This window comes from Coturnix japonica, chromosome 9 (assembly GCF_054131305.1).
Source record: "Coturnix japonica strain WE chromosome 9, WE-NBRP24, whole genome shotgun sequence".
In the NCBI taxonomy this organism is placed as follows: domain Eukaryota; kingdom Metazoa; phylum Chordata; class Aves; order Galliformes; family Phasianidae; genus Coturnix; species Coturnix japonica.
Window position 1 is genome coordinate 10,034,275 of NC_140671.1, and position 24,300 is coordinate 10,058,574.

At 51.7% G+C, this 24,300-nt stretch overlaps 3 protein-coding genes across 18 annotated transcripts in view; 2 read left to right on the forward strand and 1 right to left on the reverse strand.

The window, feature by feature from the left end:
- Positions 1-17,499, reverse strand: part of NF2 (NF2, moesin-ezrin-radixin like (MERLIN) tumor suppressor) — a 40,740-nt gene extending 23,241 nt beyond the window's left edge. For all 9 annotated transcript variants that reach the window (XM_085508753.1, XM_085508756.1, XM_015878129.3 and 6 more), the window contains exons 1-8: positions 17,308-17,499; positions 9,404-9,529; positions 8,399-8,521; positions 6,211-6,294; positions 1,857-1,925; positions 1,296-1,378; positions 486-561; positions 49-183 (exon numbers count right to left, since the gene is read on the reverse strand). In XM_085508753.1, coding sequence (XP_085364879.1) covers positions 49-183; positions 486-561; positions 1,296-1,378; positions 1,857-1,925; positions 6,211-6,294; positions 8,399-8,521; positions 9,404-9,529; positions 17,308-17,421 — 810 coding nt within the window. In that variant the 5' untranslated portion in view covers positions 17,422-17,499. The remainder of the gene's footprint in view (positions 1-48; positions 184-485; positions 562-1,295; positions 1,379-1,856; positions 1,926-6,210; positions 6,295-8,398; positions 8,522-9,403; positions 9,530-17,307) is intronic.
- Positions 17,500-17,532: 33 nt separating this feature from the next.
- PLEKHA4 (pleckstrin homology domain containing A4) lies at positions 17,533-20,913 on the forward strand. 8 transcript variants are annotated; one of them, XR_014931762.1, is made up of 6 exons: positions 18,296-18,422; positions 19,029-19,133; positions 19,501-19,573; positions 19,754-19,847; positions 20,023-20,126; positions 20,562-20,857. XR_014931762.1 is itself a non-coding variant. In XM_085508759.1 (6 exons), exons 1-6 carry the CDS (start codon positions 18,396-18,398, stop codon positions 20,911-20,913), a joined length of 759 nt encoding a protein of 252 aa, XP_085364885.1. In that variant the 5' UTR covers positions 18,344-18,395. The 8 variants fall into 8 exon arrangements, 7 of the variants coding, with proteins under 7 accessions (XP_085364887.1, XP_085364883.1, XP_085364886.1 ...); XM_085508759.1 differs by having other exon boundaries at positions 18,344-18,422; positions 19,750-19,847; positions 20,562-20,913; XM_085508761.1 differs by lacking the exons at positions 18,296-18,422; positions 19,501-19,573 and adding an exon at positions 17,533-17,759 and having other exon boundaries at positions 19,750-19,847; positions 20,545-20,797.
- Positions 20,914-21,004: 91 nt separating this feature from the next.
- NIPSNAP1 (nipsnap homolog 1) lies at positions 21,005-24,090 on the forward strand. The gene is made up of 10 exons (XM_015878132.3): positions 21,005-21,099; positions 21,861-21,988; positions 22,107-22,152; positions 22,398-22,492; positions 22,638-22,708; positions 22,795-22,935; positions 23,130-23,161; positions 23,336-23,430; positions 23,552-23,635; positions 23,706-24,090. Exons 1-10 carry the CDS (start codon positions 21,014-21,016, stop codon positions 23,768-23,770), a joined length of 843 nt encoding a protein of 280 aa, XP_015733618.2. The 5' UTR covers positions 21,005-21,013; the 3' UTR covers positions 23,771-24,090.
- Positions 24,091-24,300: the final 210 nt, after the last annotated feature.

A 24,300-nucleotide genomic window follows, 5' to 3' on the forward strand; every position in this document is an offset into this window, starting at 1 on the left:
TGCACTTACTGGCACTGCACTCAGAAAAGAGGGAAGATGGGTCCATACCTCTTTATCACTGTAGGAGATATTCCGGATCTCATTCCACGGGAAGGAGATTTTAGGAGTCAATCTGTTGTCTGGGTCATAAATGTGAAGACCCAAAGCATCGACTCCAAGGAGTAGTTCAGTACCCTTTTTATTCTAAGGGAAGAAAGAAAAGAGCAGAAAACCCTTTTACTCAACTCAAGGACAATCTGACACAAACTGAGCTTTTGTCAGCTTTGTGAACCAGCCCTGAGCAGTGACCCACCAGCACTGTATATTAAAAGGGCTCCTGCATCCTGGGTAGCAAAGCTCACCACAACAGTGACTCCCATTAACACGGCACAGATGTGTCCCAGGTGCACTGCCTCTCGCAGCCTCCACTCATGCAATCTCACAGCAGCACAAAAGCTACCCCAACAAGGAACTCTGCATGCCTTGAAAGCACAACCTACACTCACCCTAATTGCAAAATAGTTCACTCCGTACATCTCCAAGTCCTGAGCTATCTTCAAATACTCCATTTCTGCTTCATCTCTGTCAGACAAAAAAGAGAAAAAAAGGCCAGAGTTACAGACGTTTGGTAGGATCAGAGAGAGTGAGATGGCTGTACTTTCTGATCCTGAGCACACACAGTGTGTTAAAACCTTGACTGTCTCTATCACATGGGTCAGGTTTGTCTTTGCTAGCAGGATCAATACAGTCCTACAGTAAATCCCAGTCTGCAGCTTGCCAGCATCTTAATGGCTGTTGACACCTGGAGAGATACACGGAGAGACACAGTATTTCAAGCAATGCTTTGTTCCTCTCCCAATCCCTTAAGCGTAAGGGGAAAAATCTTCAGCTGGGAGTCCTGTGCTTCGGCTCTATCTTACTTTAAGAATATCTCCCACAAAGAGTATTCTACCACGTGAGCAGCGATACACCTCACCAGTCTGACTTTCTACCTGGGAATCTCTATTTCCTTCCTCACCCAGTGAGCTCTCAGAGCCCCTGGGCAGGTAAGGCTGCCCCTGTGCCCCTTTGCAGGTGTGCTTCTCTCCTAAGCATGAGTCAAACTTTCACTCAACCAGGAACAAGTGGGCAGCAGGGCAGACCCACAGAAATAAAGAAACCTCTTTGCCCTTTATAAGTCTGTCAGCCAAGCTGGCTGAGATTAACCCTGCTATGAGCAGAGCTCACCCATCGCCTGCCCAAGGTCCCCAAACCCTTGCAGCTCTACAAGTGAGGGGGCTGACCCTAAGCCACAGGCCACTCCAACACACACTCACCTTGCTCTGCCTCGATGCTCTGCATACCAGGCTGTAATCCTCTCCTCCCACATCTCTGGAGTCATCTGGTACAGGTTTATTACCTGAGACACACAAGGAGACACAGATCCAGGTCACATTGCTACTTGCCATATTTTACCAAGCCAGCAAACAGGCCAAAAAAACCCAAGCTTCCAGCATAATGCCCAGGTATTACAGCTGATCTCAGACAGGTCCCTGCCTTCTCTCCCAGAAGCATATGCTCAGCCCCACGCTCTGCGATATCACAGTGCTGATTTAGCCCTCAAACATGCACAGTCTCCAGGCCACCAAGAAGAAGCACAGACAGAATGAAAATGTGAAAACCACCGGAAAGAAAATAATTGCTTCTGCCTTTATTAAAATGTCAGAAAAATACTGAATCCTCCTCCCACAGTGTAGCTCCTCGGGTTGTTTGTCTTGATAAGGAAATCCACCCCTCCACAGCAGGCAGCCCCACAGAGACCCTCTCTACAAAGGGCTTTGTAGCACAAATGTTACCAAGTGTGGAAATTCATTCTTCTGCTGGGTTGAGCTCCTTACCCGCTTCGGAAGCAATTCCTCCTGTGCCAAAAAGCCTCGCTTGTGGACATTGGGATCGTAATCACCATACTGGAAAGAAGCAGAGACATTGTGCCCACACTGTGTTAACAACGCAGGCAAACAGAACTCTCCACCCTTACACATCCACTCCTTGAGGACACAGCAAATACAGACCACCTACACCCTTCAGCATCAGCCTGTTAGAGTTGAGAACACGTGCTCCTTGGTTAACGTAATAAATGAAGTTCCTTGGCTATGTGATTGCTAATAGAAACCAATATCCTCATTTTGTTGGTGCAGCAAACAGAGCAGGGTGCAGGACAAAACTTCCCACTGCCAGCCTGCTGCCCACCATGCCCAGGAAACACTCTTCCAACGCTGGGAAAGACCTCATTTGCACAAGTCCTTGCCTTTCCACCAGCAGTGGGATGGGGATCCGACACATGGACAAAAACCTGCCCCCAAATAGTGGCTGATCCCAATAAGTCAGCTGAGGCAGATTAGCCTTTTCTCCGCTGCAGTTCACTATTACCAAATACTTAAATAATAATAATAACAGGAATCTGGCAGACAATTGCAGGCTCCCCTCGGGCAGGCACTGGCTTTTCTGCCAGAGGGGCCGTTACTCAACTGGGTCATGGAATCCAAATCAGATTTGTTAAGTGCACCCAGTAATTATTAGTATTTGTTTAGATGTATATCCTTCCGAGCAGCATATAAAACAGCTGAGAAATAAAACTGCTTATTAACAGATTCAAAAGCCGAGTGTCCCTGCAGTGCATGTGAAAATGAATTTATCTCCTGTACAGCATAAGAGGAGAGGAAACAGCCAGAAAGCAGCACCTCAAATAACCTCGCAAGTTTAAGTGGATGGGATGAAGGATGTGAGGCACGTACAGGAAATGCTGCGATTCTCATTCACCTGGCAAGCAGGACTTCTGCAGTGACATTAGGCGATTACACAAGGCACAGCAACGTTCCCTTCACTCATGCATTCTGCAAGGGAAGCAGCCCTACCCTTCCAGCTTTTCTGTAGCTCTTCAGCTCAGAAAGCACAAAATGGTGACAATTTTTAAAGCAAGACCAAGGCACATGGTGCTCATATGGGCAGGAGGCTTTCCATAGCAGCCTCCTTTCAATGCCATAACCACCATGTTGTGCACCAAAACCAGAGCTCAAGACCACAAGACACCCCAGCAAGCAATGTTTCATCCACAACAAGCAGGGATTAAAGACACAGATATTGATTTAGAGCCAATCCAGATGCAAAGGAAGCATGCAACAGCCAACGCTGACTCAGACTTCAATTAAAACAACGCAAACATTGTGGGTTCCATTCAGCAGGGTGCTGAGCAGTGGCAACTGTCTGTCTCCCAGGGCTTGGAGGTCTACAGGGCTCGGAGCTTCTCATTGACAGCACATTGCATCTCTTGAACTCATGCCAGAAGGGAACAGCAATAAAAACACGGAAGTAGCAAGGGAAACAACTCCAATAACCTTGGAGAGGCAGAAAATAAATCATTTCTAGGTGACGAAAATAACAGCAAACAGGATCAACATGAGTATTTTTTTTTTGTTGTGGTCTGCAATAGAGATCCAAGACTAACTATGGATTATGTGATTTTCACATGGTGAAAAATATTGCCATGTCCCAAAGGAATATCTGCACTGAGAGGGAGTCTGGATGAGGACATTAATTATTCACAACTGAAAAATCAACAAATGGCTTCAATATTGCAGTCTGTGTTGGCTCAAATGATTCGGCAAACACGCTTTTAAAGACCTTCCCAATTAAATAATTGCTTCAAAACTGTCACAGAATTTTAACTCCTGTTAATTGTATGACACGATTAACATTCACGGTCACACACAGAAGTTGCCTTCACACCATCCATACGCCTGGCTTGTATTGTCCTGTACAAACACGGGCATACTCAGCTGCGACCCATTAGTGCTGATTATTGTTTGTTTGGAGGGGAAAAAACAAAAACAGAGGACCCTGTTGCTAATGCTGAAGTGCTTCAAGGCCTGAAGTGCTGAGAGCAGCAGGGCAGCGATTTGCATTCGAGGGCTGAGGAATGGAAAAACCTCTTGGATGTCAGCATTTGCTGCAGGGACACGTTATTTGATAGTTTCCAAATCTTTCGCTGCTATTTAAAACCTGAACCATCTCCAATATTTGAAAGCGGTGTGGGTGGTTTGAATGCAGAGCTAGAGGGGAAAACACAGAGTAATTCCCCAAACGAATGCAACGGTATAGAAACAAACAAGCTTTTAATTTTATGACCCACATGCTTGCTTTGTTATTTCAGGTGGGTGGTTCAACAACAGTACAAACAAACCTAGCCGTCAATCAAATGGCTTCATCAGCTGCAGCCACGCTGACCCCGTGTCAGGCCGTTATGCCCCTCATCAAGCAAATCAGCACGTTATTAGAGAAATTACTGTGCTCAGTGGCTGCTTTCTTGTCCAGAAAGGATATCATTATCCTATTTAACTGGAAGGAGGTGACCTGCAATATCTTTCTTCCCAGCTCCATACTGAGGATGTGCTTTCGACTTCTACCTTTCTTGAAAAAGTGCAGAAGGGGAAGCTCTGCCTGGACCTGGTTATAAAAGGGGCAGCAAGGAAAAGCCATTTCAAAGCAGACACAAAAGGTGCATTAGCTAAGATAAGAGATGGTACTCCTCTTCTCCAACAGTACAACATCTTCTCACAGCCTCTGCAGGATCAAGATCTGCAAGATTAGGAGACCTGCTCTGATTCCAGTCGATCTCCAGATACACAGAGCACATCAGGTGTGTTTCTGAGGACACGGTCAGGAACCAAATTGGAAGGGCAGGCACAGGACAGTGTAACAGCCCTGCACCAAACTCCACGCTGCTCCTAAGCACATGAACAGCACTCAGTATTTTACCCAAGGGTTTGGTCACTTTGGCAGTGGGAAGTGGCATCCCCTCTGTTCCCTCAGCTCAGCAGGTCACACGAGAAAAAGCCAAGTGAGTGTTTACACATGCACTCTAATAAGAGCACTGGCTGTTTCACACAAACATCGTTAAAAGCAAGTCTTTTCCCCAGCTGATGAGTCCCCTCTAACAAAACAGCTTTGCATCAATATTCTGACTATGAGGAGAATGCACTGTTTTCTAGCAAATCCAAATGTTTGTCATCAAACAACACTGCAGCATGTCACCCTCTGCTGGATTCAGACAAATTGGGCACGGACTAAAGGGTTATGAGGAACATTATCATGCAAGCTGGAAAAAGCCACTGCTGAGGATAAGACTCCTTAAAATGACTGCTTCCACCCCACCTGGACTGATCCCTCCTCAGGCAACAGAAATAAATCCCACTCCTGCACTGTGACATGGATCTCACTGAGCACAGTTACCCTGCCTGTCCCAAGGGCCCTCAGGGACAGCAACAGGGCACAGACACTTGGCCTACAGTTCTGCAAGCCAAAACCCCCACTGAGTGAACCATGAAGATGTGGCAGTAATACAGCCAGGCTGCAACAAGATTCCAGCAATTGCTCTTCTTTTCCAATGACATTATCTTTACACAGGAGCTGGAGATTAGCTAGAAAACTCAATTCAGCAGTGGTACATGCTGTGTTACAGGGATAAATGGCCCATCTTGCAACGTCCCCACCTCTGAACCTGCGGCTGCACTCTCTACCACAAGAGTCCCCCTGCTGCTGGCTGCTTCTGCTGCTATCCAAGGCTGTTCCAGGCTGGAAAACAGTGCTCTTTAGAATAAAGTCTTTTCAGCAAAAAACCACTGAATTGGGGTCTAGAGGATAATTCAGCTGAGGAACAAGGGGAATTTGATGACAATTGAGTTCTCCCCTCTGTGTAGTGAGGCTATGATCAAAGCTTTGCCAAAGGGATAAGTCAGAAAGATCTCTAACACTGCAACAACATTGATGAGGCAAGCTGTAGCACTCAAAACAAAGCAGTTATGATGAGGACAAGTATTCCAGTGAAGCAGTGGAACTGCCAGTCTCACAGCTGGTTTGCTACTGGCTACAACAGCAAGAGCAGGGAGGAGATCCAAAAAAGCACAGACTCCAATAATTCAGCTGCTTCAGGAGTAACCCATACTCAAGCAGGCATTGCAATTCATAGGCTGAGAGCTTGCTAAAGACTTCTGGAAAGAGAAAGTAAAAATGTACCCAATGTCCAAAGGCAGCCAGAAATCAGCAGCACAGAGAAGACAATGCTGCTAGTGTAGTCCCTTTTGGATTTTTAACAACTTTCCTTGCCTCGGGAAGTGAGTGTGTAACAAAGCACCTGGCTTCCCAGGAACGCTAAGCCAACACCACTTTGCCCTCAAAAGATCCCTCTGTGCCTACCTTGGCTTGGACTGCATAAGAGGCCAACAGGACAGAAGCTTCAGGAGGACAGTAGATCTTTTCATCCAAAATCTGCTTCTTCACCTGCACACGGCAATAAAGGACATATAACACATGTTTAGTGAAGCAGTGCAAAGCATGACTGTCACAGCAGATGGCTGCAGTTTGTTTTAACTAGGGCTGTCAACCACACAGTTAACAACTCTCCTAACACCAGCTCCTGTTCAGGCCCAGGAAGTCTCTGGTGTCTGTAAAGGGAAGGGCTCAGGCTTTCACAAGCCACCTTTTGCAGACAGGTTTGTGAGAAGAACTAAATTTATATCGGGAAAGTGACAGAAACTATATCTCACTGTGCAGGGCAAGGGGGGAAAAAAGCTTGCATGTAAACCTCCTAAGGCATAAGCTATAGATTGATGTGACTATATACAACACTAAATGAAAAAAGGAGTTGTAGCTGAGCCTCTGAGCACACAAAGGGCTTTGCTCTGGGGCATTCAGACCTCACTGTGAGTAGGTGCTCACCTGTGCTTGGGGCTAATTCCCTCCAATCCCCAGCAACAGCGAGCAGAGCTGCAGGTCGCCTCTGTGGCAGTGCTTTTAACAGCAGGTAGTTCCAGCGCATGCTCCCAGGAGAGCCAGCATACAGTTCCCAAAAGCTACTGCTTTATGTTTCCTGGCTTCTGTGCATTAAAAAAATTAAGCCTGTCATGTTATATATTTAATGTTCTTGGCCACTTAATTTTTCTGGGGAAAAAAAAAAAAAAAGTACTATTTTCCCAAAATGGATTGTCACAGAGATACAGTAACATGTATTTGAATTTACAGCATGTTTTGCATCCTCAAAGTCAGTTACAACATTATTACAGAAGCGATTCTCCTGCATTAAGGTGAAGGGGAGACCTTGCAAGCTTATGTGTGTTCCTGTTTCTTATACACATTACTGGAGCATAGGCTCCTCTCATATCATTAAAATCCTAGCAGAAAAGTCACAGTCTGCATTTATAAGACTCAGCTTTAACCGCTTTTTCTCTCTGATTCTATTCTTCAAAGCTGCCAAAAAGCATTTTTCCTTATCAGGCCTAAAACCCATGGCAAATTGGACATTTAGAAACTGCCCTAAGGAGACACGAGAGCACAAGACAGACTTTGGAAATGAAAGCAATATTTTGCATTTAAACTCCTTTAGTTCTGAAGAACAAAGATGAACTTTGGAACTGGGAGGAGTACCAACGAGCTAGTGAGCTCACTTTTATATCTGCTGTAAAGGGCAGAGTACACTGAAATCTAAAGCAATGCAGCTGAATCCAGATTGCCCCGACTTTGGTACAAAGCAACTAAAACAGCTGAGGAGCAGCTACAACATCCTAATGAGTGCCCAGAGATCTGCCCAGGATTATTCTACAGCCTATAACACTCCTGCCTCCTGTTTCTTTTTATAGTAAATAGTTTCAGAAAATTGATCTTGTCTGAAAGAGGAAGCTGCTGTGATAGAAACGCTTCATTACCACTCACACAGCACAGCTACAACGTCAACTGAACTGATTTCTCAGGACATGATGTTTGGAAGAGTACTTTAAATAAGAAGTTACAGGTGCAGGCAGGACAGGTAGGTTTCCCCTTCTCTGCTTTTGCCATCAGCTTATGACAGAGTTGTGCTTCTGGGATTTTCTTCTGCTCCAGTTATCTGAAGGCTGATTTGTGAAGAGGTGAACCTTGCTGTACAGCCTGTACATGAAACAGGTTGGCTGCATTCTGTGCTCCAGGATGAAATTCCCTCGCTTCCCACAACAACACTATCACTTATAAAGGCAATTGTCATCTCTCAGCACAATTGATATTTACACCCTGCAGAGAGGCAGACTCCAAGGCTGTGAGTGTCATTCATGCCCACATCTGACAGATTCATTTTCCTTAACTACCAAACACTAATATTACAAATCACCTAATCATTCCTGATAGCCAGTTTGCAAGTCTGGGTGCCTGGGACTGCTTCATCCATCTCTGACCTATTTTAGGACACTTCTGCAGTTGAAAACAACTGTGTTCAGAGGGGTGTGAATATAATGACAAAGAGCCACATTTTGCTGACCAAATTCCTCAGTCCCCAAAACCTTCTTGCACGTCTGCTCATCCTGTCTCCTTCCTCCGTCATGTTGGAAAACAACATACTTACTTACAAGGCTCCTACCTGCAGGAAGAACAAGTGCTGTGTGATTTCCTGGACCAGCTCCTCCTCTGCATTCTCAGGATAAAATTTGGCTAGAAAGTGAAAGGTGACAGGTTCCTCTGTTGGCACATCATGATCCAGAACCTGGGGAATAGAAAAGCCATTCAACTACACCCCCTAGCTTTTTCAGTGCCCTGTTTCTAGGAGCTATTCCCTTCTGTTAAGATCAGCACAGCTTTTGTCAGGCATCTTAGGCATGCAGAAGGGATGAAACAACCTAAGTAGTTCAGAAGAGTTTAGAAAACAAACAAACATTTCTGACAATCAGAACTGTGCAAGAAAACAAACAGCATGCAGAATGAGACAGCAAAGGTTGATCTTGATCTACTGTGTATATAATGCTGCTTCCCAACCTCTCACAATGATGTTAGATGCTGCTGTGCCACCACAAAACATTATGGCCGTTTCCCTGCAGTGCCTCTCCCTCTATTTCAGACTTGCTCTCTGACACCTTGCTATTACGCTGGCACTGTCTGGTTCAGATTCATGTTAGCTTAAAACTTTGGCATGACACTGAGAGACACCGAGACTTCCTTTAGTCACAATTACTGTCTGATTTTAGTGCAGCATCGTTTGGATACAAACAGAGCCACATCCATCACTTCTCTAACCAACTGCTCAGCAACACAGGGGCTCACATATCTGGGAAGCATCCCATCCCTTATCTCCATCTCCTTTTCACTCCTCAGTTTTCTCTCTTCCTTTGTTTTTGCACATTTCAACAACAAAAAAAGACAAGGTGCAACCTCTCACTTTCCTGCTAAAGGGTCTGACATTCAGGGGTGTAGAAGAGAGACTAAAAGCCATCACTACTAGGCTTTGTTTACATTACAGACCTCCTGCAGTATGGCATCTCAGGGGTTAGGAGATGATCTTTAAGGTCCCTTCCAACCTAAGCTACTCTTTGATTCTAAGCATCCTCCTCTGACACCCTTTACGAACTCCGAAGAGAGATTTGCCTCCAACCTTCTTGTCCATTTTGAGCCAAGCCACTGTGTCCTTGATAGTGTACTGCAGGCCAAAGAACCACGTTTCTCGGAGTCCCAGCGTTCTGCATACGAGGTCAAACAAGTCCTTGCCTTTCCACTTCACCTGCAGGAAAATGAAAGGAAAGCCAAATTATAAAGATGGACTTGAGGACTTTGTTTCTATTCAATCAAATCCACTCTTTTCCACCTCACAGAGTGCTCCTAACAGGGAAACTGGAACGTCAGGTCCAGCCATATGATACTGTGAGGTTCCACTGTTTCTTCCTTTAGCAATCCACCAGAAGTCAGAGGATCTGAAGGGTCCTTTTGAATCATGAACCACTATGAATAACCCATTTTCAGCATGGGATGTCTATGTATCACCCTTAATTGCCCTTTGGTAGCTTTAACGTGTGTACCTACAGCTCCAGGAGACCCTGCCCAACCTTCAGTATCAGCAGCTCTGGCAGACCAGGGCACAGCACACCCCTGAAAACCAGAAGTGAGACAACTGATGCATCCACTGCAAACATCCACAGTGACCAGCTCTGCACATGCTAATGGGGAGGAGGGCTCAGAAGAACTATCTCTGAAGTCAGCAGTTCTCTTTGAGCATGTTTTGATCGGGTCAGGCTGCACTTTACACTGAAAATGTGACAAAAGCAGCTGGGGAGCAGAGAAAGTTGTGCTCAAAGAGTGTGTCCTTCCAGCAGCCTTGCCGTCACAACTGTGCTACTGCTGAAGTTTGTTCATAAAACAAGAAGGCGTTGGGAGGCAGAAAGGTGAAGAAAGACATAAAACAGATGAATCTAATGTGCCAGAGCCACTTTGGTTTTCCATCTGTGCGGCGGAAGCAATCGCTGGACTGAGACATATGGCCATTACTCCAAAGCCTTGGGGCAAAAGGAGCTCGGCACATTCTCTTGTCGCTACAACTCAATCTTGGTGCCACCTGGACAGCATCAATATTAATGCTGGGCAGCACACACTGCTGACACAGGGACGATCCTCACTATGGCTGTCACCCACTGCCGCCTTGTGGGCAAAGCAGTTGAGCACAGGCAGATTCCTGCTTTGATTAAATGAGCACATGGCTATTTTTGCCCCTCGCAGGATACGTACATGCACACCGACATCCCAGAATAGAAGAAAGCCACTGCTACCCTCCAAAAAGCAGCACCCCAGGGTGGCTCACCACAGCCCTTCTGCAATTCCTATCAGGCACAGTCAACACCTCGAGGTCAAAAGCACCAGGAGGAGCAAGTTCTGCAGTGCTGTAATTATAAAGCCCTAATTTCACACATTGAGCTGGCCTCCGGTCCTCACAATGAGCTCCAGCTTGGCACAGGATGCTTCACATTGCACATCTCCTCCTGACTATTATTTTAAGAGGGAGGTTAATTCGAGGTTTCAGACAAAACAGAGCGAGACAACATTTAAACAGCCATTCCATGCCATTTCCATAGGCACATGGAAGCACGCCGCCATCAAAGGGCTATTTCCTAACTGGCATTAAACTGCTTTGCATAATGCATTGTCATTTAGGCTTTTTTATTATTTCCACACCCCCCCCTTTTTGCAAAGGCCATCTTTCAGCTTATTGCTTCCCAGACCTGCACCCCTTTGTGCCCCCCCAGGATCTGAGCGGGCTGCTGCTGCTCACCGCAGCTACCCACATTACAGCTGGCACTTTGCACATCCCTCCTGCAATTCTCATTTGCTAAGCAATTGTTTCTGCCATCAGGTTTCACACTGCTGCTGTCCGTAAGGCAGACACACGTATTTAACATTCCTGCCCGCACGGTGCTGAAGGCTCAGGCCGTAACATTGCACATCCTCCCCGACCGCGCTGAATTACCTTCATTAAATATAGAAATGGAACAGCGGCCGCGTTTATTTCAACGTACATGATTTCCTTCCACACCTCGGTACTTAAAATAATGATCTGCATTCAAGTGGCATCTTTGGACAGCTGAACTCCAACTGTTTTACAGACATGGAAGACCTTAGCTCTGTACCCAGATTTGATAGGCCTCGTATCATTAACTACCACATTTCCTGGCTGTAAAACACAATAAAGGCCCCCAGGGGCACCGGGAGATAAAGAGCTGATGCCAGGGGCTGAGCAGATGAGCCAGCAATGATCCTGCAGCCACATGGTGCCCTCTGCCCATCACAGCGCTGCCCTGCTCCGTACACCTCCAGTACAAGGACAATTCTGCAAGTTGTCAGGAGGTCCTGAAAACAAAACCAAGAGGCTTAGAGTGGAGCAGTGCCCTCAGCCATCTGCTCGAGCAGTTGGTACGATGCTATAACAAAAGCTCAGTCTCCAACCAAAAGCTCCATCACAACAACCTGAATCCTGCACAGCCAGGCAGCTCTGCATGACCCGCAGAGGACGTGGCTGCAGATGGCACCTCTCACACTTGTGGCTTTCCATCCTCCCACCGCCTTGATTTCAGCACAACCTGCTGGAGACATTCCACAAGTCCTGGAGGAAAACACGGACAAAGTGCTTTATGAACGCAGCGAGTGCTGCGGGGCTGTGATTTTGCAGGGCTGGAATTGATGCTCTTTACTAAGCACAGAGTGCTCACAATTTATCAGCGGAGCGTTTTAAGTAAACAGCGCTAAGCACTTACAACCCAGAAGCTAGAATGGAGCACTTCCACTATGGCTTATTGGCATCATCTTTTTCTCCAGCGGAGACGTCGCGTTTGGCATCTATTAACAGGGTTTGCATTATTTATTAAACTGCAGCAAGAGTAATTTCCAACCGACAGGCAACAGGGCGATTTATTTCAATGCAGACCCTCGCCATCAATTTTCAGCACTGCTCCTTGGCTCCCAAGCCTGTCCCCCAGTGGCACAAACACAAGGCAGGGTTACCTGAACCCCATGGCAAGGGCTGAGGAGGCCAAGAGCTAGAAAAGAACACACACCAAGGCACGGGAGGTGCAGCCGTCCTGCATAGGGAGTGCTGAGGGTGTTAAGGAGAAAAGCGATACCCAAACTCTGCTGACCCTTCTCTTTGGGAGATGTACTGCTCAATTTTCTCCAGCTACATGGGAAAGGGAAAAAAGAATGGTTTTAAACCCCTGGGGATTTCAGGAGAGGAAGGAGAGGAACAAAGACACACCCGACCTCCATGGGGCAGAACCCAGCTCAAGGCAGCCTCACCTCCATTCCATCACAAACACGGATCAAGACTTAGCTACGAGAAACAGAGAACAGTGACTTTTCACCTCAGCAGATCAATCTTATTCAATGTCAGTATTTATTCTGTGCTAGACATGAGACAGGAGCCCAGGGTCCCTGTTCTGACAACCTGATGGCACGCAGAGCAAGCAGAGGAGGGGGCCAAGCCCCCCTTAGTTTTCACAGCAAGGTATTTGCACTCAGGGGACCCTGTGGGAGAAGCAAGCTTTTAGCAGAGCCAACACCTCTGCCCTGAAACACAGGGGGAGAACACAGAATGGAGCCTCATTGGGGACCTGAGCACACAGGAGCTGCCCCTCGTCCACCAGATGACCAAACAGAACCCCACAATGGCAGACAACCCACAGCAGGGTAACTTTGAGGCTGTATGTCTCCCCTTCTGGACCCTAAGTGGTAACAGGAGTGCCCCAGACAACCATGAGTTTGGATTTAATGCCCATTTGGAGCGAGCAGGGAATCAAATATTCAATATTCCTCCATTTCTTTAAATAAACAGATGTCAAATACTTTCAATTGCCACTTACTGAGCCACAAGACAGGGCCATAAAAGTTATTTTTATTTACTAATGCTACACGACAACTCGATAATGAGCTTTTAATTAAAATCTATTTCTGTTAACCACCGAGGAGGCCAAAAACCCACCCAGGCATAACGACGCAGATGGCACAGCCCAGCACAGTGCTCACTGTCTGCCCAAGACACAGACAGGGCTGGGTGCAGGGGGAAAAAGGCTGCAGCTCTTCCAGTGGCAAGGGAGGGGAAGGGGAAAACAACCAACAGAACCCAGAGCATCAGCTCAGCCCAAGGCTGAGGGAGCGAGGACTGATGGAGCCCTTGAACCAAAGGTAGAAGGAATTGGATAACACAGAGCTCAAGAACAGGCTGAGAAAAGGTTGCAGCGGGACACGGGATGAGAGAGCATTTCAAATGCAGGGTGCAATCAGAAAGAAGTCAAGGAGGATCTGTGCTCATAATGTGTCTCATGTGACTCGCACACAGATTAAGAAAGGGAATGCAGAATTGAACAGAACCGAGCAAGACGGCTCGGAGAAATTCCCAAGTGACATGGCTGTAAATCAGCAGAATTGCTGCTTTTGCCATAAAGCCCTCCAAGATTCAAGTCAAATGGGAAAATAGCTTCTACCTGCCACTTCTCATATTAAAGAAGGGATTGGGAGCCACCAAGCAGCAAAAACACGTGAGCATTCACAGAGAACTGCCACAGGACAAGGGCAGACGGGTGCACAAAGGAACCAGAACATTGACTTGACAGCTGGCATCCCAGTAATTTACTGAAGATCATTTTGCAGCTGACAGGGATTACTTCCCTCAGCTTTTTAAAAGAGCTGTTACTGTCCACAGATTCATCTTTTGCAGCCAGCTTTCTGCCTGCCAGCAGAAGCTTAGCAGCATCAAGAGGTCACTGTTACTATTGGCTTCACCAAGAAGCTGGTGAACATTTACCAAGGGATGAAGAAACCCATGTAAAACCTATCCCAAGCATTTTGCAAAGCAGACAGAAACTTCATCCCCAGCTTCTTCCTCTTGCCCTTTTTATTTGGGTGCAGTGAATGGAGAGAGCTTAATTCCCCATCCAACACACAAGCTCTTTCTCAAGAACTTATCTGGCCACAGATTTTCAGCACCAGACCTTAGCTTGCCCCTGCTCCCAGGGATAAGCTTTTGCAGCACAGCTACGTAACCCCCTACAAACATTAACAGAGAGACCAACACTCGACTGCATACTACTAAAATAGAGGTTTTTTCTACTTACATAGGAATAGAAAAGTTTCACAACCAACCACAGCCAGCTGAGCTGGCCTTGCAGCAAGTCGGGTACCAGGGACTAAACACACTCACCTTCCAGCTGAGATGGTTTTCTGAACAGAGAGGAACAGCTTAAGCATTCAGGCAGTAACACAGTGCAAGTTGAGACCAAACATACAAGTGCCTCTCCTTACTGCTTCAATGCTTGTGCCTTCTCCAGGCTGGATGTTAAGCTTTCCCGTTCATTTCTGGTTGAAAGAGCTGCTGCTGTTGAAGGATTAAGCTAGAAGGCAGTCAGTACTTGGTCCTATAACTCCTACAGGAGCTTCAAAACCATGGGCACTACAGATAAAAGAGAAGGTGCTGAGCCTCCGGAGCTGGAGAGCCAGTCAGCACACTGCCACCAGCACGGGAACAAAGCAAAACAAGGACTGGTGGATCCTTCTATCAGCCATGCAGCTTAGCTCCTGGAGAAAGAAAACCTTGTGCATCAGAGAGCCTGAGACCAACACAACACCAACAGCTGCAGGAACAGAATGAAAAAAGGCCCACAGGTACCTAATAATAATGTGGGGTAAAGATATTGTGCAAGAGAAGTGAATAACCTGACTATCTCACAAAGAGCCACCACCAGTTAACTTACGTTTGCCATATGTGCTAGTCTAATCTGGGTCAGAGCCACAGTCAGGAATGGGTGGCAATTAGAGGAAGCCATTGGCCACTCAGTGCCCTGGCACCACAACCTGGGAGGCATCAAACCAACAGTACAAGCACCACACCCTGCCAGCCCCTGCCTTGCATTTAAGCTTCTGAGTCGATACTCAGGCAGTGCATGGCACTCTGCAGTGTTAATTGACCCAGTGTGTTTTCCAGTAGCTTTTCTCTCCTGCTGCTCTCCAAGCACAGAAATCGTGGTGGTGCTCAGGAAGATGGGGCAGCCAGCAGCAGCTTAGCAGAGGGATTTCAATAGTTATGCAAATGTCTGTCCTTGCTCAAGATGCTATCAATTAATTAGGCACCACGCTCACACAGCTCTAATGGAACTAACACAAAAAGGGAGACGTTGACTTTGTGTCTTTAAGATTTCCCTGAACAAATTACAAGTCTTTGAAGTGAGGCCCCAGCTGCAATTATTAAGCTTCATCACAGCATTAGAAAGATTAAGATTTCATTTCTAGGAATTATTTCAGATTTAGACTCAATTTAGAGACATTATGCACAGAGTCAACAGATGCAGAGCAGGTTTAATCTCCTGCAGTACCCAGCCAGGGATTCCTACAGTGCAGACTGAAAAAGGTGGCACTGACACAGCTACAGACACATCAGCTGGCTCAGAATAAAGGCAGCTGCCATGACCAGAGGTGGCAGCAGAATTGGGGTGACACACAGCCTCACATGTGCTCCTCCTGAGCCAGATGGGAATTTACAGCCTGAGTGCCTTGTGTCACACCCAGCCAGTTATTATCAGACCTTGAATCATGCTGACAACACCTCACCACTCTATGTCACCTCTGTCCTGCGCAGCATCACTCGGGAAAACACAGACCGTGCCTCAAGAGCTCTGTAATAAAGTTAAAGAAGAGCCAGGGAGATTAAATCTGCATAGCAAGGCTGCTCCAGCAGAGCTGGATTCCACCCAGATGGGTTCACTGGCACCATGATCAGCACTGGTCAAAGAAGCCAGCAGTCAAGCAGGGCTAAGCAGGACCCCAGACCATAAGCAGCACCAGCCTCCCCACAGCACCTCCCAGACTGCTCACTCTGCACACACCCAGCATCACTGGAAGGGTCACAAGCACACAGCACAAGGCTGAGAGTTACTGAAGGCACAGAGGTGTGAGGCAGTTGTTTGTAATGGGGCAGGCGCTGGTCTCTGTGGATGTGTTTTGGGTACAGCCAGCAAGCAGAGGAACCTTCCCTGAAGCTGTCACTGCACAGAGGAGGCAGCAACGCAGCCAGGGAGCTCAAACAGCCACAACTGACTCATGCAATGTGCCTCAGCAGCCACTCAGCCTAATCCTTTCTTCCCTGCTGTTGGGAGGCTCTCACACTGGAGGTCAAAGCCTGAGCTCCTCCATGCTCCAGCGAGAGCTCAGAGGTGTGAGCACCCTGCCCATGAGCCTCTCTCAGCTCCCCCAAGGGCTGGGCAGTCTCTGCTGTGAGGTCTTTGGCTGGGGCCACCCCATCAGGCAGCTGAAGGTGCACAAGGTACGTGTTCCAACCTGACTGGGAGCCCTCTTCATAAATGCCCTAATCCCAACATGAAACAACAAGTGGCCACTGTATGAAAGGAGAGTTACTGCCACCTCATCACCTCATTGTGGGCAGCCTAGAGAAGTGTGAGAGCAGAACCCATAGACCTCAACCCTGCCAGGAGGGTAACAGCCAGGAGCTGGAAGTGACAATAACTTCTTAATCCCTGGGAATGGCACAGTGTGCCCCAACGCATTTCAGCAGTGAGATGTCACAAGGACAGACACCCTCCTGCTCACAGGGACCAGAGCTGTGATTCAAACCGAGTTTTCCTTTTTAACAGCTGATGCTTTAACGTGGATAGAGATGGTTCGCTGACTCCACGAGAGCACTCTGTGATCTGCAAACAGCCACAAACGAGGCCCCCGGGGCCACACAGCCCCGGTGAGGATGAGCTGAGAGGCACAAACAAGGCCGAGCTGAGCTGGGAGCCGCACACAGCACAGCGTGAGCTCGGTACGGACACAGGGCGGCGGGGCAGGGCTCACCACGACCAACCCCCGCAGCCCCGCGTTGTGCCGAGCAACGGGCCCAGCCCCGTGTGTGTCAGCCCCGACAACCCGCCCCGGGCTCAGGCCGAGCCCTACGACCCCCGGCCGGGCCTGGACCCCGCAGCAGGACCGGGACCGGGGGGGCAACGGAGCTTAGGCCGCAGCCGTCACCTCGCAGCTGAACTCCATCTCGGCGTCCATGGTGACGATGCGCACCGTGAAGGTCTTGGGCTGCTTCCGTTTGAGCGAGCTGAAGCTCATTCGGGACGCGATGGCCCCGGCCATGATGCGGGCCGCGCTCAGCGCCGCGGGGGCAGCGCCATGACGGCGGCGGCGGCTCCGGGCCGCGCCGAGCACGGCCTCAGAGCGGAGACTCGCTATTGGTTCCGAGCTCTGATCGTCCCGCCCTCTACCCGCGGGTCGCGCCGCACAGGAGCCAATCAGAAGCGGCGAGCGTCGCGCAGTGGGGTGAGACAGAGAGAAGGGAAGAGAGGGAGGTGCGGATTGGATGGAACGGCCGCTCGTCAAGTGGGGGTTGAGAAGAGGGCTTCCTGCCCACGCGTTGGGTCGGGGATGTGGCGCCCCCTTGCGGCCGGAGGAACGGGCAGCAACGGGACATAGAGGTACAACGGGAATGGAACCGGGACTGGGACAGCGGTACAGGACTGGGATTGGGAATGGAATAATGGGATGGGGCTGAGTGGGAATAATGGGGGTAATGGGGCAGGATCACCAGCACTGGGATAGCGGGATGGGCACTGAGACCAGCACTGGGATAGTGGGATGAGCACTGAGACCAGCACTGGGATAGTGGGATGGGCACTGAGACCAGCACTGGGGTCATGGCACAGGAATAGGGACCATCGCTGGGGTAAATGGAATGGCAGTGGGTCACAGGGAATAATGGGATGAGACCAGAACCACAGCTGGGATGGTGGGGTGGGAATGGGGATAATGAACAGCACCGGGATAATGAAACAAGGGTTGGAACCAGCACTGCCATGGAGATAACGGGACAGTAACAGCACAACACGATGGGACTGGAACCAGCATCATGAAAATGGGATGAGGATTGAGACTGGCACAGGAGTTATGGGATTGGGATAAAAGAATTGGGGCCCCTTCCCAGGCCCCATCTCAGCATCACAGTGCCCCCGCATGCCACAGAATGGGGCCTCTGTGCTGTGGGGCGGGTGAGGGCTGAATGGGACCATTCATGGTGCCACCCCCCTCCCTCCAACCAGCCCCACAAGGACCCTATGGCTGACAGCAACGCTGCAACCCAAGTGGGCATGGGGGGCTATGGAGGGTCTGGGGGGAGCTGCAGGGGATGTGGGGGTATGAGGGAACCAAGGGGATGGGAAGGTACATGGGGAGGTGGGGAGGGGGCATAGTGGGTATTGAGTGTGTCCGGGAGGGGTCTGGGGGGCTGTGGGGGGTATGGAGGAGTCCAAGGGAACCCAAATTAGTAGAAGGTATATGGGGGAATATGTGGGGTGTAAAGGGGGGATTAGAGGGGCATGAGGAATTAAGGGACAGTCTGGGAGAGGCATGATGAGCTGTGGGGGATATGTGGGTCCGAGGGAGTTTGTGGATCAATGGGATATTATGTAGCTATGTGGGGGGCAGTGAGGGCATGGGGATCTATGAGGGGATATGGGGGGGACCCAGGGGAGTACTGGGGAGCTATGGAGAAGATTGGGGGGTGGGGGTGGGGAATGGGGAGCTTTGTGGGAGCATGGGGGGACAGGGGGCATGAGGGACAAAGGCAAACACAGGAGGGAGTGAAAGGGGACCCTGGGGAGTGGGGGGCCAGGAGGACAAGGCACAACATCACAGGGACCTGAGGGGACCCCTCTAAGCTCCCATCCCTGATAATGCCCCATGCCCAGCCCTGCCGCCCTGTGCCGAGGGTCCACACTTTTGGAAAGGGGGAGCAGGCAATGAGGAGAGACCCCCACATCCCCCCCACCATGCGGGGCTGGCTGCACAAACAGGTGGGGCTGGGGGGAACAATGGGGTTGGGGGGTGCGGGGTTGTAAGACCACAGGTGACTGGGGAGGGAGGATCCAGGGGGACTATGGAGTAGGGGGTGCTGGGGGGAGGGTTATGGGGTTTGTGGGGGGGGGGTCAGTGGGTGCTGGAGGTGAGGGGTAGAGTCTGGAGTTTGAGGATTGCTAATGGGGTTATGGAGTTTGGAGAGGTCTGGGAGGTTGGGATGCTGGGAGGGTTATGGGTCTTGGGGGTGTTTGGGAATGTTGGAGGGATCTGGGGTGGGGCGTTGGGGGATCCAGAAGGTTTAGGATGGGTCTCAGGGGGCTCTGTGTTTGGGGTGCTGGCTCAGACCCCTTTTTACCTCCCCAGGACAGCTCAGGGCTGAGGCTCTGGAAGCGGCGTTGGTTTGTGCTGGTTGATCTCTGCCTTTACTACTACAGGGGTGAGGCAGGGGGCAGGGGATGGGCTCGTGGCAGGGGACAGGGGCTTCTTAGGGCTCCATGAGGGTGGATTTGGGGGAAGTCAGGGGGTCAGTGGAGCCCCCTCCATAGGACTGGAGCTCTGTAGGGTTTGGAGATGTCCCTGGGGCTGCCCCCAGGAATCCTCCCTTGCTCTCAGACAGCAGCGAGCAGCGAGTACGGGGGGGACTCCCCCTACCCGGCTACAGGATCCGTGTCCTGGCCCCCAACACCAGCAGCCCTCACTTCCTCTTCACGGTCAGTCCTGGTTGGAGGGAGGGAACTCCAAACAGGGGACAACACCTACAACTCTACAGCAGTTGGGGCCCCAAAGCCCAGCTCCCCATGTGGGCCTTGGGGTGCTGTGGCTGAATGAGGGACTGGGGGGGGGGGGGGAGGTCCAAGGCCTATTGCTGGGTCATTGATCCCCCAGGTGGAGCACCCCGGGATGAGGAGCTACGTGCTGGGGGCTGACAGCGAGGAGGAGCTGAGGGCATGGATGTGCAGATTGCAGTGCTCTGCTTCACCCATGGGGGGGTGAGACACAAACTGGGAGACAAAGGGGGGGGGTGGGGTATGGGGAGGGGGCTATAGGGGGCTATGGATGGTTATGGGTGGCTATGGGGCTCTATGGGCAGGGTTAGGAGGAGGTCGTGATACAGGGGGGCTATGTAGGGGTTATGGGGAGGCTACAGGAGGTCATGGGGGCCAATGAAAGCCAAGGTGGGACTATAGGGGGAGCTATGGAAAGGGCTGGGGGGACAATTAGGGGCTGTGGGGGGCAATTAGGGGCTGTGGGGCACAAAGTGGGGGCTACAGACAGTGATGGATGGGGGTTGTGAGGGGGTCGTAGGGCTCCAAAGGCAGCGCTGGGTGCTGTCAATCAGCGCTGGGTGCTGTCAATCAGTGCTGGGTGCTGTCAATCAGCGCTGGGTGCTGTCAATCATCGCTTTAGCCCCGCCCACCCCGCAGCCCCGCGCTCCCGACCACACCCACCCCGGACGAAGCCCCGCCCCCTCGCCTTCAGCCCCGCCCCTCCGTGGCAACGACTAATCAGCAGCTGACACCGCCGTCCGGCGGAGGGCTTAAGGATGCAAATGAAGGCACCGCAGCCAATCAAGAATCGACTTCACCACCAGAGCCCTCTGATTGGTTGCTAGCGTCTGGAGGCGCGGCCTCCCAGGCGTCAACCAATGAGATCTCTCTGTGGCCGTGGGCACAAAGCATTGTGGGTAGCCGGGAGCTGGAGGGCGGGCGAGGAGGCGTGGCCAACGGGACGGCGAGGCAGCCAATCAGAATCACCGTGCTGCACGCCAGCTTCTGAGGGCGGGGCCAGCGCGGCGCCTCGCCCAATGAGGGGGCGTGGTCTGGAGGTGGGCGGGGCTATATATAATCACGCCCCCACGCCGTCCCGCCCCGGCAAGATGGCGGCGGCGCGGGCAGGATGCGGCGCGGTGCTGCGGCGGCTGCAGGGCGGTGTTGGCGGCTGCGGGGCCCTCGGCGGGGCGCGGTGAGCGGGGCCCGGCCCTTCCCTGCCCGCCCCGCGGCCCGGAACCCCCCGGGCTCCATCACCTCCCCGGGCTCCATCATTCCCCTCAGGCCCCACCATGCCCCCATCCTTTCCCAGGCCCCGTATTTCCCTTCAGGCCCAGAGGAGCCCCCATCTCCCCCCCCTCAGCTCCCATCTCCCCCCAGGCCCCATGTCCGCCCTTCCCCTGCTGCTCCTCTCAGCTCCCATCTCCCCCCCATCTCTCCTCGCCCCCCAGCACCCACCTTCCCCCTATAAGGCCCCCAACCCCCCCCAGTCCCCATCGATCCCTCCATCATCCATCTCCCCCTATCTCCCCCTATCTCAGCCCTATCTCCCCCATTCTCAGCCCTATCTCCCCCATTCTCAGCCCCCATATTTCCCCCCCCATCTCCCCCGCCATGGTTCAGGTCCTGCTGTCACCCCATGCCCTCGCTGAGTTTCCAGGGCCGCTGACCCTATGCTGTTAATACATTACCAGGCCCTGCCGCTCTATGGGCAAAGGTCTGACCGAGTGCGCTGCCTCTGTGTCATCTCTGTCACCCCACGTCCCTGTGCAGGATCCCTGCAATGAATGAGACCTCTCCCTGGGGAGCACTGGGTGGGGGAGGGGGGGGTTACACAGCCCTGGGGCTGGGTTAGCAATGCTACAAGATCCTCTGCTTCCCATTTCCCCCCCCCACATCAGCCCGCAGCCATTGTGCCCCCTCCCCTCTGGCCCTGCTGACAGCACAATCCCACAGGCCGTACTCACGGGATGCTGAGGGCAGCTGGTTCCGCTCCCTGTTTGTGCACAAGGTGGATCCCCGCAAGGACGCCCACTCCAACCTTCTGTCCAAGAAAGAGACCAGCAACCTCTACAAGATCCAGTGTGAGTGGCCCTACAAGCAGAGGGTGCACACGCCTCCCAGGCCCTTGCAGCTTGATAACACAGCCGCTCATCCTGCTCCCTGTTGTGACACTGCGTCTTGCCCTCTTTCCCCCCACAGTTCACAACGTGAAGCCAGAATGTCTGGATGCCTACAACAGCCTGACGTGAGCTGGGGGACTGCCCGCTGTCCCAGCAGGGGCTGGGGAGGGGCAAGTGGGGAGGATTTGGGAGTCTCTTATGCTGGGCTGGGAAGGCAGATGGGGATGTCAGGGGCAATCTGGGGTCAGAAACTCGGTGCTTTTCTTGCTGAGAGAGGCACAGCTCCTTCTTGCCGGCTCCAGCTGCCCCTTTTCTCCCATCTTGGGCAGCCCAGGAGCACCCCATAAACCACCTCCTGTACCCCCTGCAGGGAGGAGGTGCTGCCCAAGCTGCACTCAGATGCCGATTACCCTTGTGACCTGGTTGGGAACTGGAACACGTGGTATGGGGAGCAGGACCAGGCAGGTAAGGGCTGCAACTTTGCAGAAGCAAGCAACCAGACAACCCTGCATGGCCACGACCCCGAGGGGATGTGGGGTGAATCCTGGTCACTTGGGAGGGGGCTCCCTGGTGCTTTCCCCTCCTGCCAGACCTTGCTGTCCCATCCCAGTGCACCTCTGGCGCTTCTCTGGTGGGTACCCAGCCCTCATGGACTGCATGAACAAGCTGAAGCAGAATAAGGTACTGCTCACCTTGGTGGCCAAATGGGGTGTCTTATGGGGTGTCCCTGCTCCCACCATCTTGCCCTGAGCCTCAGCTGTCCGCAGGAGTACCTGGATTTCCGCAAGGAGAGGAGCCGCATGCTGCTGTCACGCAGGAACCAGCTGCTGCTGGAGTTCAGCTTTTGGAATGAGCCCCTGCCCCGCAAGGGGCCCAACATCTATGAGCTGAGGACCTACAAGCTCAAGGTGAGGCATGAAGGGTATCAGTGGGAACCCAGGGATCCCTGCTGCACATACTGGGCTTCTGCAAAGCAGCCTGTGGTCCTGTGGATGTTTGGGGTCACCTTGTGCTCTGGCTGCAAGTTTGCCCTGAGCAGAGGGAGAAAGTGCAGCTTGGGGTGCAGCTGCCATACCTTGTTGTTTATTTCCTTTGTTTGCAGCCAGGGACCATGATCGAGTGGGGCAATAACTGGTGAGTGGCTGCTTTATCCAGCTGCTGTTCTGCATATGGCCAAGTGATGCTGGCCCTTGGACCCACTCCTGCATCCTTGTTCCTGTGGTGGTGGCACAGATGAAGCCTTGGCCATCCTTAGCATGGGGACATTAGAGCTGAGCAGCAGCTCAGTGTTTCTCTCTGTTCTGCCAGGGCTCGGGCCATAAAGTACCGCCAGGAGAACCAGGAGGCAGTGGGAGGCTTCTTCTCTCAGATCGGGGAGCTGTACGTCGTGCACCACCTCTGGGGTAAGCGGGCTCATCTCACCTACCCCACCCTGGCACTACCATCACCTTGTGCACCCCAAACCCCACACACCATTCCCTGGGGGTTGCAGGGGGGTTAAGAACGAGGTTTCCCCCCCTGCAGCCTACAAGGACCTGCAGTCCCGTGAGGAGACAAGGAACGCAGCCTGGAGGAAGCGGGGCTGGGATGAGAACGTCTATTACACGGGTGAGCACACGGCGCTGGGGCTGCCCCTGCTGTGCTGTGAGCTGTGAGCTGACCCCGCTGTGTTTTGCAGTGCCGCTGATTCGGACGATGGAGTCCCGGATCATGATCCCCCTGAAGATCTCCCCGCTGCAGTGAGATGGGACACGTGCTGCCTGCCCCAGCTCTGCTGGGAAGTGCTGGGGGCATCTCCTCCCATTGAGGGGTGTCTTAGGGGGGCTGAGGGGGGGAAGGTTGAGACTCTGACCCCCCTGGGCTCTTCTCCCCCCTATTTGTGGGGACCTGCAGGTGTGCCCCATGTTGCCATTGCCCTCCATGCAAAGGACAAGCCCTCAGAATCCTCCTGAGAGCTGGGCTGGGGGCTGCTCATAATTACCGCTAACGAGCTGCTCGTCGGGTGCCTGTCCCTGCCGGGCTGTGGGGGGGGGGGGTGTCGCCAATTAAATATTTAATTGCCAGCGTCTGTGTCTGGGGAATAGGGAGCATTCGGGACATAGGGACCCTAATACATGAGTGGGCCTTAACGCTGAGACCCTCCACAATGTCCCTGGTGCTATAGGGGACACCGCGCAGGCCACGCCCCCTTTACAAGCCACGCCCACTGCAGCTTCAGTCCTCCGAGAGCAGGGGGCGCTGTCACCGCATCGATGGGCCGCACTCGTCTGCTC